Source organism: Haliotis asinina, chromosome 16, assembly GCF_037392515.1.
Source record: "Haliotis asinina isolate JCU_RB_2024 chromosome 16, JCU_Hal_asi_v2, whole genome shotgun sequence".
Classification (NCBI taxonomy): domain Eukaryota; kingdom Metazoa; phylum Mollusca; class Gastropoda; order Lepetellida; family Haliotidae; genus Haliotis; species Haliotis asinina.
The window spans coordinates 46000235-46013795 of record NC_090295.1 but is presented as its reverse complement, the minus strand read 5'-3'; the positions used below and the strand labels follow the sequence as shown (position 1 = coordinate 46013795).

Below are 13561 nucleotides of genomic sequence, written 5' to 3'. Positions count from 1 at the left end.
ACAATGGTATTCAAATATTCTATGGAATAAAAAAGACTACATTTTCAGATGTCATATTCAACTTATACACATTTCCTGGACATTAAGAGCTATCATTGATGCAGCATTTATAACTTTTAAGATATATGCAACAGTTTAGGCTCATTTAGAATTTTCCTTTACGTTATATACCTTAACACTGTCAATATGTCGGCGTATTACTAGACGTCTGTGTGGCACTATGTAGTCTTTGAAAACAATTCAGTCACGATTAATCTAGATATGAGTACCAGGCGCGTAGCAAGCCAGTGTTTTCAATGTTTATATTTAGATAGTATTGAGGGCATGCCGAACCTTTTCAGGTTTATGTGTAAGCCTGGGCTTTTTTTATAATGATATCTATGCCCGGATGTACTGCTGAGGAATCACCAATGCGTCATACTGTGTATTTTTGACATATGTGAGAGGCAGATAAGGTTAGAGACCGTACTTTATAAAACGTAGTTACCAAACTCAGGCTCACTCTATCGACAGCATCACGAATGTTCTTTATCTGGAATAAACTGCAGATTAACCATAAACGTGACACAAACCGATATTATATGTGACCTATTTTCTTATCAACAGGCCAAACGTTATTTTGTAAGAGATTTTGGTGAACAGTTCTCTCCCCTTGTTGTACACTAAGCTGTTTCCACAGATAAACATACACAAGTAAGTATTTACTTGAAGTTTAGCCGGACTGCAGGAATTGACTTGCTTTGTATCTCCAGCGCAAGAAAATAACCAGTGCAGATTATATATCACAAATTTATTATATTTTATGTGTTAAAAAAATCATTAAACTGGTGCATGGGTCACACGAGGGGTGACTGATGAGTTTTGAGCCTACCACTGAAGGAGTATGGTACAGATGAAATCATTTGGTGTGCTGATAGAGCAATCAAGTAGAGCCATAAACACAAAAGGTGGAAGTATTTGACGCATTATTTAAGAGAGAGCAAGGTATAGACTGCAGAGGGGGTCACCTGGTGACTACAAATGGAAAGAACAAGAGAAACGAGCTGTGATCAAGTACCTTTGGAAGAAAGGCTTGACGCCAACTGAGATTTTTGAGGATATGTCATCTACACTAGGGGGCGATGCCCCATCATATGCAACAGTAAAAATATGGGTGGCAGAATTCAAACGTGGGCGAACGAGCATTGAAGATGAACCCCGTCCTGGCCCAAGTGTTGTGTCTTCAACGCCAGAAGTGGTCCAGCGAATCCTGGATATAGTTATGGATGGCCCAAGAGTGACACAGCGACAGATAGCCAACTTAGTGGACATCTCTCAGGAGCGAGTGCATTTCATTCTGGCTGATATTTTAGGAATGCACAAGGTTTCTGCTCGATAGGTCCCCAAACTTCTGTCAGGGGATAAGAAGCACCAAAGAGAGCAGCTCTCCAGGGAGAATCTCAAGCTTTTTGAAGGTGATCCAGAGACTTTTTCTCAAACGGTTTGTTACCATGGATGAAACATGGGTCCATCACGTTGAGCTTGAATCAAAACAACAGTCGAAACAATGGAAACATGTCACATCGCCTACTCCAAAGAAGGCAAAGTCAGTTCCTTCAGCTGAGAAAATCATGGCGTCTGTTTTGGGGGATTCTGAAGGCGTAATCATGGTGGACTGGCTTCCTAAAGGTCGTACTATCACCGGGGCTTACTATGTGGAACTCCTGAAACAGTTGAGAGAGAAAAACATACCTACACGACGTGGACAGCTGACAAAACGATGACACCACGACAATGCTCCAGCTCACACGCTAATGATTGCAATGGCAAAAATCCATGAAATGGGATTTGAACTTCTTCCACATCCGCCCTGTTCACCTGATTTGGCCCCGTCGGACTATCATCTGTTCCCTCAGCTGAAAAGGCATTTAGCGGCAACTCATTTCCAGTCCGATGACGACGTCATTGCTGCCGTAACCAACTTTTTTACTAGCAAAGAAGTAGATTTCTATAGAAGTGGGATAATGGCACTTCAGCATCGCTGGCAAAAGTGTGTAGAGCTTAAAGGTGATTATGTTGAGAAATAAACAGGTTTCATATCAAATGGATTATGTTTTCCTTGTTAGGCTCAAAACTCATCAATCAACCCTCGTAGAAAATCATGAATATCTGAATGGGTCGTAGAAAATCAGCTGCCACACAAAGTGTTCTCGAAACGGGCAACCTGCATATATATGTACATATTGATTGTCATGTAGTACCTTCTTACATATGACTTTAGTCATACCGAAATCGATTAAGAGACTATGCCATATCCAGAATTATTGTCACTTTAATCATCTCTTCATGTGACCGCTTTATAAGGATACCGTAGTGGCATGGAATGGCAGCAAAACACCACGTTCTGGCAGTAATCAAGAGTAATATTCAGTAAAGATCGGTGGGATCATTGTTATCAGATCAATCTGATTGTCCGTGTGGACTATCTGCAACCGAATATAAATTCACGACACGTTTTATGAATAATAACATTTTTAATTATTCTTTTCATATAAATGATATATGGTAGTAGAATAAATAAAAAATGAACATTATCCATAAAACGTGCCATGTCTTTATGTCCGTCCAACTGCTAAATGCCTCACAAGAACTGCGTGCAGCGGAACCTGTTATTAATGAAGGTAGCTAATGGAAGGCCATTGTCGGATGGTGTAATCTGTCCGGCATGGACAGCCTCAGGTTTCTCGTCCCATGTTTCATTTATAAACAAGTAACTGGCATAGCGTAAAGTGCCACACGCCTCTTAGTATCAGGTTTCAAACAGAGTATTTGATCACTCATGTCGATTTTACAGATTTGAGAATCACTTGTCAATATTGGTGCATTCCATCTTGATGAGGTTTTCAAAGGGTTTTGTCAACAGGCTGATAAGCGAAGTGATTAACAAAAGCAGGGTTTCGGCTACGGTCTCGCTGCGTAATGTTGACTGATTTTAATGTATAACAGGAGTGATTATGTGAAAGCGCTTAGGCTAACTGGATGAGTGAGTGAGTGAGTTTTATGCCGCTTTTAGCCACATTCCTGCAACATCACGGCAGGGGAAACCAGAAATAAGCTTCACACACTGTACCCATGTGGGGAATCGAACCCAGGTCTTCGGCGTGACGAGCGAACGCTGTAATCAAAGTGCTTAGTGACACTGATAATAAGGCCATTGTGGAGTGGGTAGGATCACAGTCCAGTCCAGTCGGTATTCCCCTACTATACCTTACTTTACAATAGGACTGGCAACCCAGTTGACTAAACACTGCAGTTTCCTGAAACATTTCATGATGTCATAAGTAAACTGGACCGGCAAATCAATGCATACAGACTGACAGACACATACACAAACAGACAAACACACAAATAGAGACACAGGTACAGACAGACACATACAGACAGACGCACACAAATAAAGAAAAATATACAGACGGACACATACAGAGACATACACAAAGGCAGACACACAGATAGACACAGATATAGACAGACACACAGACACAGATATAGACAGACACAGGCAGATAGACACTCATACAGAGACACATATAAACACGGACAGACACACGCACGTTATAGACACACACACACACACACACACACACACACACACACACACACACACACACACACACACATTATGATAGCCTATATCTGTCTGGACTGAACAACAGTTAAAGAAAATAAAACAACCCGTATCCAAAACTGTGTATGTTTCACTTCACCGCCGTGAATCGTATGCAGTGATTGTATTTCCGGATAACTTGCTTAATATCTTCCGTTCCGCATTTCGGTTTAATCAAAATCAGTTCGTGTTTTAACAAGTATTCCTGCTGTGAATCGTCCACGCTATCTCGTGATTACCGAACATCCTAAATATAAGAACAGCTGGCACTGTAATATGATACGATACTTTTGGCCTTCACTATAAGAAAATATGAAAGCGCAATATTTGTTCGGAATATTCCTGAACTATTTTCCGTCAATGAAAGCTTGTGTCAGATTTATCTCGGAATAACACGTGTCTTCTCATACTGATGTGTAGTTACGGAAACCTTGTCGTGCCACTTTGGAAGGGTTATATGTATTTCAACGGGAGTTTAGTTCATTGAACTAGTTTTTTTTGTTTTTGTTTTTTTTCTTTGTTTGTTTGTTTCTTTCTTTCTTTTTCACTTACCTTCTTGTCAGTTCAAGTTAAACTATCAACAATACGAGAAAAATATTTGCACTACACTGCATCCCCGCTAATCTATAAATACCCCCACCCCTTAAAAACAAAAACGAGACCAAAAACAAAAACATCAGCAAAACAAACAAAAAACTCTACAAAATGCATAAAAAATAGTGGCATTAACATAATCATAACAGAGGACAAAAATGAGTAATATCGACCTTTAAATATATATTTGAAATCACTATTAAATAATGAAAATATATTCTGCGTAACGATAAAATAAATACTAAGCAATTAAAAAATATAAATATAAGTGAAATAACGCGAAATCGCGGTTCATTCTCTCTATGTTGGTACTAAAGTGGCACCTTTTGTGTTCCGTATGAAGTATCCCTTAGAGCAATTTACACCTCTTCATGAGAAATACACGGTAATCCCTCGTGGACTAAACACACGTAGATATATTTGAAGCACTACTTGAGACACAGAGTTGCAGGTGTCCGCAACACATCACTCAGTACATCAGTTAGAGGCCGGGATGAGGTAAAGTGCGAGGGTTTTTTATAGTTTGTTGCCAGGGTTACGAGTATACGTAAAATGTGGTTTCTTATCGTCATGTTTTATCACTGTAGGTGATGTGAACGGAGTTGGGATGGGGGTTTGACGTGACGTTTTATTGCACTTTTACAGCGAGGTGAATTCAATTCTGTGTGTGTGTATAGCTCCTTGTGCTCATACAAGTGGCCAGGCAACAGAGACTCAGACAGCAAGCTGACTCTGAACAGACCAACCCTTGTTTTATCCGAGCACCAGACAGGGTAACTATTACCATTAGCCAAGCGCTCTTAGTACAACGCGACAAAGGATCGAAGCAGCCACCTTGCGCTGTCCCGGCAGACAACCCGTGAAGAGTTAATCTTCTTCAGCAACCGATGGTTGTCGTGAAAGGCGAGTAACGGGATCGGGTGGTCACGCTCGCTGACTTTGTTGGCACATATCATCGCATCCCATTTGCGCAGTTCGGTGGTCAATCTGTTGATCACTGGATTGTCTGGTCCTGACTCGATCATATACAGACCGCCGCTTTATAGCTGAAATATTGCTGAGTGCGGCGTAAAACTAAACTCACTCACTCTCTGGTCAGACTGTAATGAAAGAGAGAATTGCATGTTGTGTATGGAAGCCCAGAACGGACATTTTTGTTTGTCACAATACGAGTGTCACTTCTTAGAGTACATGAGCTATCATTGAATGGTGGGAATGAGGAAGTGTAAACGGTACGAAGGAACGTCTACAAAGCAATGCCAGAAAAGGGAAATTACATTTATTTAGAACACATATTATTGTTCACTCACCGACCGACTGAAGGATTCTGATAATATCACGGATATGGGGAAACCTAGACCAGAATAGTAACCCTTCTGAGTGTCCCATAGGTGCTCACACTCGACCACAGGTGTTCCTGGTCCAGACTCGAACATTTACAGGTCTTGGAAATGGGCGTAAAAGCAGTGGTTAATGCTAATGTTTATCTTGCAGGTTGTGAATCTCCCGAAGCCCTACGGTGAGTGTAGCTCGCCGGATCTATCTCTGTTCCCCCAATACTCCCTGGAGAACTGTGAGGTGGAGTGTTTAACAAAACAGCTGGATGCAGTCTGTGGATGTAGACTTTTCTATATGCCGAGGGGAGACGGTAAGTGTGTTCCACCACACTCAACAAATCATTGCCACTGTGTTGCCTTCTTGCGTTTCACATATACTCAAGTATTGCCATTGCGTAATTACAAGCAATAGGGTTTATCAACCTGTGTTCCGTTGTTTAAAACAACCTTTGCTAAGATCAACCTTCAACACTAAGGTTAGAGTTACGATCACATTAAGAAAAAGATAAACCAGTTGCATAAAACAACCTTAGGGCAACCTTAACTCGGACTCCAATCTTAGCCGTAACCTTAACTAAGGCTGAACTCTCCATCGCTGGAGTAATGGAAGCGTCCTTAGTTGCCACGTGAATTCGGCGTGTCCAGTTGACTCGCCTTGTCTCTGTACACTCTCTGCTCCTCGAACCTCTCTCAATCTCCTTGTATAAAATAAAAGCAGCCGCCATATTCCCATCCCAACCTTAGAGACGCTAATGTTGGGTCGGACCAGCCTTAGTTAGCAACCATAACTTAAGCTTAACCTTATTTAAGGTTGTTTCGTGCAACATCTACTCGCATTTTTCATGTTGATTTTAGTTTATATTCCATTCTTTACTGCAACGTTGGGCCCGTCTCTCTCCGTTACCGCTGTCTTGACAATGACAATGACATGATGACAATACTTTATTACCCCGAGGGGAATTCTTTCGTGTATGTATGACCGTCAGCTTCTGTTGCAGATAGTCCCGAGTACTGCACGCTGCAGCAACACCATGACTGCTACCTGAAGAAACTTGGTAAGACTAATCTGCGACACGATCAGATGTAGCACACACACAGTCGCACGCACGCACACACGCACACACGCGCGCACGCACGCACACACGCATGCAAACACTTCTCTTGTTCAAATATGTACCCTAAACCGTAGATTTGCGTCATAGTAGGAAAACAATACTTGAATGTGAGAATACACCACTGAACACTTGTTGCCCCTAAGCGCTATGAAGAAACATGGTCAGTCGACCACTGTATTAGTTGACCATGAAGATCATTAAGTCCTGTTTGTTCTGGTGGTCATAGTGATCGAACCAGGTGTCACAATCTCTTACCAGTCACACTAAACTGAGTGAGTGAGTGAGTGGTTATGGTTTTATGCCGCTTTAACATTGTTCCGGCAACATCACGACGGGGACACCAGAAATGGGCTTCACAGTTTGTATCCATGTGAGGAATCGAACCTAGGTGTTTGGATCGAGTGTTTAGAGAACGCTTCAACCGCTAGGGTATTCCTCCGCCCCTTTCTCGATTGCTGTTAAATCTACATGTCAGGACATTTGAGATAGTATTCCGTACAGTCATTATCGAAATGTACCCTCTAAAACCTTCGTACACAAACCTTTGAAATGTTGAGTGTTCAAATACCTAATTTTACCTGCAACAGATTTCCTTCTATATCAATCAACACGTCGCCATGTAACTAACATAACCACGCCCACCTTCATATTTACAGATTATATACGTCAGACTGTGAGAGACACGTGTTCCTGTCCTGTCCCCTGCACTTTCCACATCTTTGATCCAACCGTCTCCTACGCTACGACCTCGACCTTCGTCATAGACCGTTTCCTTAGCAACTCGAACCGTTCCGCCCTAAAAATGAAGTACAAGAACGCCCGCGACATCACACATCGTCTGCAAAGAAACAGGGCTGACCTTCTTAAATCTCTCACAGAACACCTTGACTGGAAGTTCAAGACGTTGAACCAGGTGATCCTTGATGAACTGGAAGTTAGTGTTGAAGAGCAGGAGAGACACCTTGTAAATGTTTCCAGTGATTATCTTTGGAACTGGAACAAGACAGAAGTGTACTTTAATTACCAGGAGTATATTCTTCAGAAGAATCTTGTACGTGCCCGAGATGCTATGAATGAGAGAACCTTCTCTGTCCTAGCCCATGGGGTTCAGGAGTTCACCTTCAGTGTAGAGAAGCTGATTTCCCAACTGGTTGATCCGAGCATTGACGATCCTGCTGTCCGGGAGGTGCTGTTCCTCACCGCCAAGAACCAGCTGAATGCTAGACTGGACATCGGGAAGAGAACGCTGCAAAACTACACCCAATTAATTAAAGGCTTCCTAAATGCGTCATCAATCTTTAATTATAAATACAAAAACTTTAACAGGAAGTACAGCAATTTGATTCTCCCGCGGGAACTTTTGCTACAAGCATTTACACGCAGCAATCATGTTCGTGTAAGGTCTCTGAGAGTTGAAAGGGATATAATCGCCATGGCAACTTGGATGAAGGAGTACGGTAGAATAGCAGACAAAGCATTTTATAACATGACTGTTAATTCCACAGAAATATATTTAACAAATGTAAAGTTTTTACGGGCGTCCAGAGAATTTCTTCAAAGTAAAAGCATGTTTTTCAACGATTTCATCCAATGGCCAGTGACCCAGTTGGAATTAAGGCACCAGACATTCCTACAAATGCGAAGTGACTTCATTAGACTACGGGATACAATGTTTGGGTATTTCGCCAGCGTCTCCGAGCTCATCCATGGCATCAAGAGGTCTTTGATGGCTGACATGAAGGTTGGAATACAGATGTGCAAGGAATACTTAGCCTACGGGAATGTTAGCAAAGTGAAAGTAGCAGAGCACTTTAGATCTGAGAAAATCCAAAATGGTATCAATAATTTGAAAGTGTTTTTTGATACTGTGAGGAACCGGGGTCAGAATGTATACGATGGCTGGGATCAGCTGTCGATGGCGTCCCAGCAGATGTGGAACTTTACCTTGAGCCAGGTAAATCTTATGCGGTACTGGGAGTTTAAGGATATCAGGCGGTATCTCAGGAACTATACTGAGGTAGCAGCAGAGATTGCGCAGGAGTTTGCTGTCCATAGGGACATGATTGATGTCCGGAGTCGCTTCCTTAACAAGGACGAGGAGTTCCTTCAGAGCTTTAAGAGTCTCGCAGAGCACATGGAAAAGTTCCATTCCACCAGTCACGTTGATTCAGCATTTGTCAGGTACATGTCGTTTTGAATAGGAATTTGTGCCCCTCCGAGTGTCTGTCTGAGAGAGAGAGAGAGAGAGTGAGATAGAGAGAGACTGAAATTCATCTTGAGTATGAAACTGAACGGTTGTTTTATCGTGTGTGGATGTTTATATATCTGCGTATGTGTGTGCGTGTCTAGTTATAGATTGTTTCACTACCGAGAGTTTCAATATTGGAAATCTCCGGTTGAAGTGCGTGAGTGAGTTTAGTTTCACGCCGCACTCTGCAATATTCAAGCTATAAGCTATACAGTGACGGTGTGTAAATAATTGAGTCTGGAATAGACAATCCAGTCATCAACAGTATGAGCATAAATCTGCGCAAATGGGAGCAGATGACATATTCAGCAAACCTGACCACCCGATCCCGCTAGTCGTCCCTTCCGAAAAGCACGGGGTACTAAAGATAAGTTCTAACCCGGATCTTCAAGGGTTCGGCTAAAGCTACCAGGTGAAGGTGAAGTTGCGTAAAATATTTATCAAATCCTTTTTGTTTATCATTTAACTGTTGCTCTCCTCCAGGGATAACTTCCTGAAAGTCAACGTCTTCTACCGAGAACTTAGTTATGAGAAGATCACTCAACAAGTTGCCTATGACATATTTGCCTTACTATGTAAGTATCTTATACTGTATATCTCATTTAACATACTCAGTATACAGGGCAGTGGGGTAGCCTAGTGGTTAAAGCGTTTGCTCGTCACGCCGGAGACCCGGGTTCGATTCCCCACATGGGTACAATCTGTGAAGCCCATTTTCTGGTGTCCCCCGCCGTGATATTGCTGGAAAATGGCTAAAAGCGGCGTAAAACTAAACTCACTCACTCACTCACTCACTACTAAGTATGTATAGTAAATGCCGACGGTCCTAGGACCCAGTGGAATGTCAGGTGTCGTGAAGAGGTGTATGCTGTTTTCAGTATATGCACAATGATTCTTTGGTTTCCATTGTTCGGGTAAACAATGAGGTATTGCGTGTATATCAGTGGGACATATTCAAACAATATGGTGCGCCCCAAGGTGGGGCTTTTTGTCTCCAGATGGGAGGGGTGGTGGAGTAGCATAGCGGTTAAAGCGTTCACTCGTCACGATGAAGACCTGGGTTTGATTTTTCATATGGGTACAGTGTGTGAAGCCTGTTTCTAGTGTCACCCCCCGTGACAATGCTGAAATATTACTAAAAGCGGCGCACTCATTCGCTCTATCACGATCAGTATTCTACAGATCGTTATGTGTTATACTTGTCTTTTTGTTAAGCTTCCGATGCTGCTTCTGCTATTGATGATGGCGATAATGATGATATTGAAGATATCAGTCATCCACTACTTATCAAATGTTGCCAAAAAAGCAAGGCCCGAGCGACCACAACCGATGCAACAAATTTGCGGTGAACGCTCTGCAGTCTAAGTAAACTAATCCTCAGTACTTTTCGTTACACTCCACCACTGAGTCTAACAAAACCTCATGGGAGGTCGCGTCAGATAACCTTTGAGATTGACCAATCAGAACACAGCTTACCAAATCGCGACAGTAGACATTCGCACATACCTTTTGAACTTTTTATCTGGAAAAGGTTCGTACCCGAACGATTCCGAATGCTATATAGCCTACGCTCGCTTCCGGGTGATGCACACGGCGTACGTTACAACCATGACAACGGTGAGTAAACAGTCGCTGAAAATGGTGCATATGCTGCATATTGAAGGATGTCATCTTGCGGAAATATTAGCTAATTTTAACCATGTCAACAGAAACCCCAAAGCATATATACTGCAGGTCAAATATTTGTGTTACATGCGGATTTTGTGGAGAGATCGGTATTAGTGACCTGAATATTTTGAAAGTCCCTCCGATCCCTAAATAGTAGCCGTTGTCTGATTGGTTAAATCTATTTAACCGTATTGCGTTTGATTGGACGGCCATTCGTCGCTCAAAGGTTACCTGACGCGACCTTCTACTAGGTTTTGTTAGACTCAGTGGTGGAGTGTAACGAAATACACGAGACTAAGTTTACTTAGACTGAACGCTCTGGCGTCTTTCACCAGTTCAGTATAAGCCCACATTCTCTTACTGACAACACGTTAGACACATAATCAAGCACTTGCTCATCCGTCTTCCTGTTAATGGTAGCAGGGGCAGCAGTCTCTTCGCTGGTTTCAGTTGTAACGTCTCCTTTAGCGTGTTTTCACTGATTACAGTCGTAGGTACATTTTAGTGATCACCACAGTATACTCTGTTGGGCAAAATAAACTTTCCTTTCATCGTGACTGAGTTTATTTCTTCTGGTGTTCACCAATGATGTTTCACCTGTACAATTAACTACAAGTTGTCAGGAATCACTGTATATTTTTTTTAGTTCTGGGACACGATCGAGAAAGCGTTCGTAACATAGCGACCTGTCCTAACACTATAGTTTATCATTGGCTTACGAATGTCGTAGCGTATCGACTGCTTTGCGGGCCCTGTACACATGTAAAGATCGATGCGTAAAGATTCGGTTTGAAAAGATTGCAGAACAGGAACGTTTATGTCAGGCCTTAAATAAGTCAGAGTCATCATTCTCTTCTTTGAATCATTTCAAAACAATTTAAAAAAACGGGATGTTTCCGTATATTGGTTGCGCACGCTTTGCTAATCGGGTCCCTGAACCTAGATTTTCGAAGTTCTCTTTGCGCTTTTGTTAATGTGTGGAATATACGGCTATGTTAGCGCTAACTGAGCTCCGAACATCTAGGCCGTGGACTAATGCTGCGCCCTGCCCTAAGGAGCATTGATCACAGACCATACGCTGGAATCCTTGAAGACTGAGTGTACTATGTTAACTGTCTCTGTTACAGGCGATATTGGCGGATCTATGGGACTGTTTATTGGTGCCAGTGTCATGACGATCTTCGAAATCCTGGATCTAATCATGTATCATTCTGTGACTGCCACTGAAATGAAGAAGTGACACCCCCACCCCACCGTATCCCTCTGCTTGTTCGTGGCGTGCATGCTGATTTGCATGGTGGATTAAACACATACTTCCGTGTGATGCCAGAAGGTCCTGTGTGTCTGTGTATAATGGAGATCAATCATAAACATGCCGTGTTTGCTGTTCTAAGTTCCGGTTACCAAATTCAAGCAATATTACAGCGGAGTGTAAATAACCACGTGTCGACCAGATGAACCAGTGATTGTGTTACAAGCAAGGTTCCAAGTCGTCGTGGGACTAAGCTTCACCACAACCATCCAGGTCAAGGAGCCTCAACACCCATTCCATTGAGTCACCTCTCATATGAAAACCATCGAGTTGAGACTGGACAATCCAGTGATTGATATTGTGAGCACGATACACGCCATCGGGATCCTTTAACGCCAGTAGCCAAAGTCACCGAGGCTTGTAACTCAATCCATAAGGAGAAGCAACAGCCAGAGTCGCCAGCAGCCAGGTACAATAGAAACGTCACCACTGTGGCCCCTACTTCAGTAGAGACGAAACAAAGTGGATACAGCGAAATGTTGAGATATAAATAAACGCTACAAAATGCTGTTCTTTAATCGACTACAAAACTGAGGTTTGCGAAATAATCTTTAGCTGGAAGTACACCTAAAATGTCCAGGTAGATGTATGTTGACAACCTCAGGGTAGGTAGTGATTCGAGATGATGTTCTGGCGGATGTTCTGGTGGATGTTCTGGTGGATGGTGTCACCACACAAGCCTGAAACATTTTACGGAGGACATAGCTGATTTCACGCAACAGTGATGGCCGACGCAATTCCGTGTTTTGACCCCCATCATATACACACACACACACCACCCCGAAAGGTCAAGGGACTGCTAGGTTCAGGAATCAGTTACATGGCACAATGACCATTTTTGACATTGTGTGTAACATATGCCATCATTGTCATGCCGAAGTAGAGTTGTAACAAAGTTGGACATATTTGACTTCCGTGACTATACCATGGCCTCATGTCACTGACTGACTCTACATGGATACACGTATACAGCAAACCAGTGGTGTACAGGAACGTACGTCATACAATGATTCCATGCCGGCAAATGACGCATGTACACACAATCCTTTGATGGTCGCTGAATGGAGAGACAATCCAGAAATTGTTGTTCGATTAGGATCCATTTGATAAGAGTGTGGTGACACGGGCAATAACTCTGTAGTGTTTCCTTTTTCCGTCAGTATATTCAGGATGGATTACAATGCAGATAATATGAGTCTGGAGAAGAAATACCAGCCTCCATAGTGGGATGGTGTATTTAATTACGCTGATGATTGGATTCCTTTTAGCACGCAAAATGCTTATATAATTTATGTCATACGACTGTTAAACAGTATCTTTGCTGTGCAAAGTTTAAGTGTAAATATTTACATACATTTGTATATAAGCATGAATGATTATATATATTTTGCAAGCTATATATTTGTATTACACACAGAAAGTGAAATAAAGACTGGTGATTCATAGAAAACCAGATACCTCGAACTTTAGGTCGGAACGCCTGATTAGGGACAAATAGGTTCGACTGCCTGATACTACCGATTACATCCATATTCGAACTGGAAATCTCAGTGAGTGAGTGAGTGAGTGAGTGGATATTGCTTTACGCCTCCTTTAGCAATATTCTAGCAAGTAACATCTCAAATGGTGTCCATGTGGGCA

The 13561-nt window shown here is 42.3% G+C and overlaps 1 protein-coding gene across 2 annotated transcripts in view; it reads left to right on the top strand.

Moving 5' to 3' along the window:
* Positions 1 to 13370, top strand: part of LOC137268183 (uncharacterized) — a 42068-nt gene extending 28698 nt beyond the window's left edge. The window contains exons 6-10 of one of the 2 annotated variants that reach the window (XM_067802714.1): positions 5735 to 5888; positions 6576 to 6632; positions 7349 to 8873; positions 9424 to 9515; positions 11736 to 13370. In XM_067802714.1, the coding sequence (XP_067658815.1) occupies positions 5735 to 5888; positions 6576 to 6632; positions 7349 to 8873; positions 9424 to 9515; positions 11736 to 11848 (1941 nt within the window). In that variant the 3' untranslated portion in view covers positions 11849 to 13370. The remainder of the gene's footprint in view (positions 1 to 5734; positions 5889 to 6575; positions 6633 to 7348; positions 8874 to 9423; positions 9516 to 11735) is intronic. The other variant, XM_067802715.1, reaches the window with a different exon arrangement.
* The last annotated feature ends 191 nt before the right edge of the window (positions 13371 to 13561 follow it).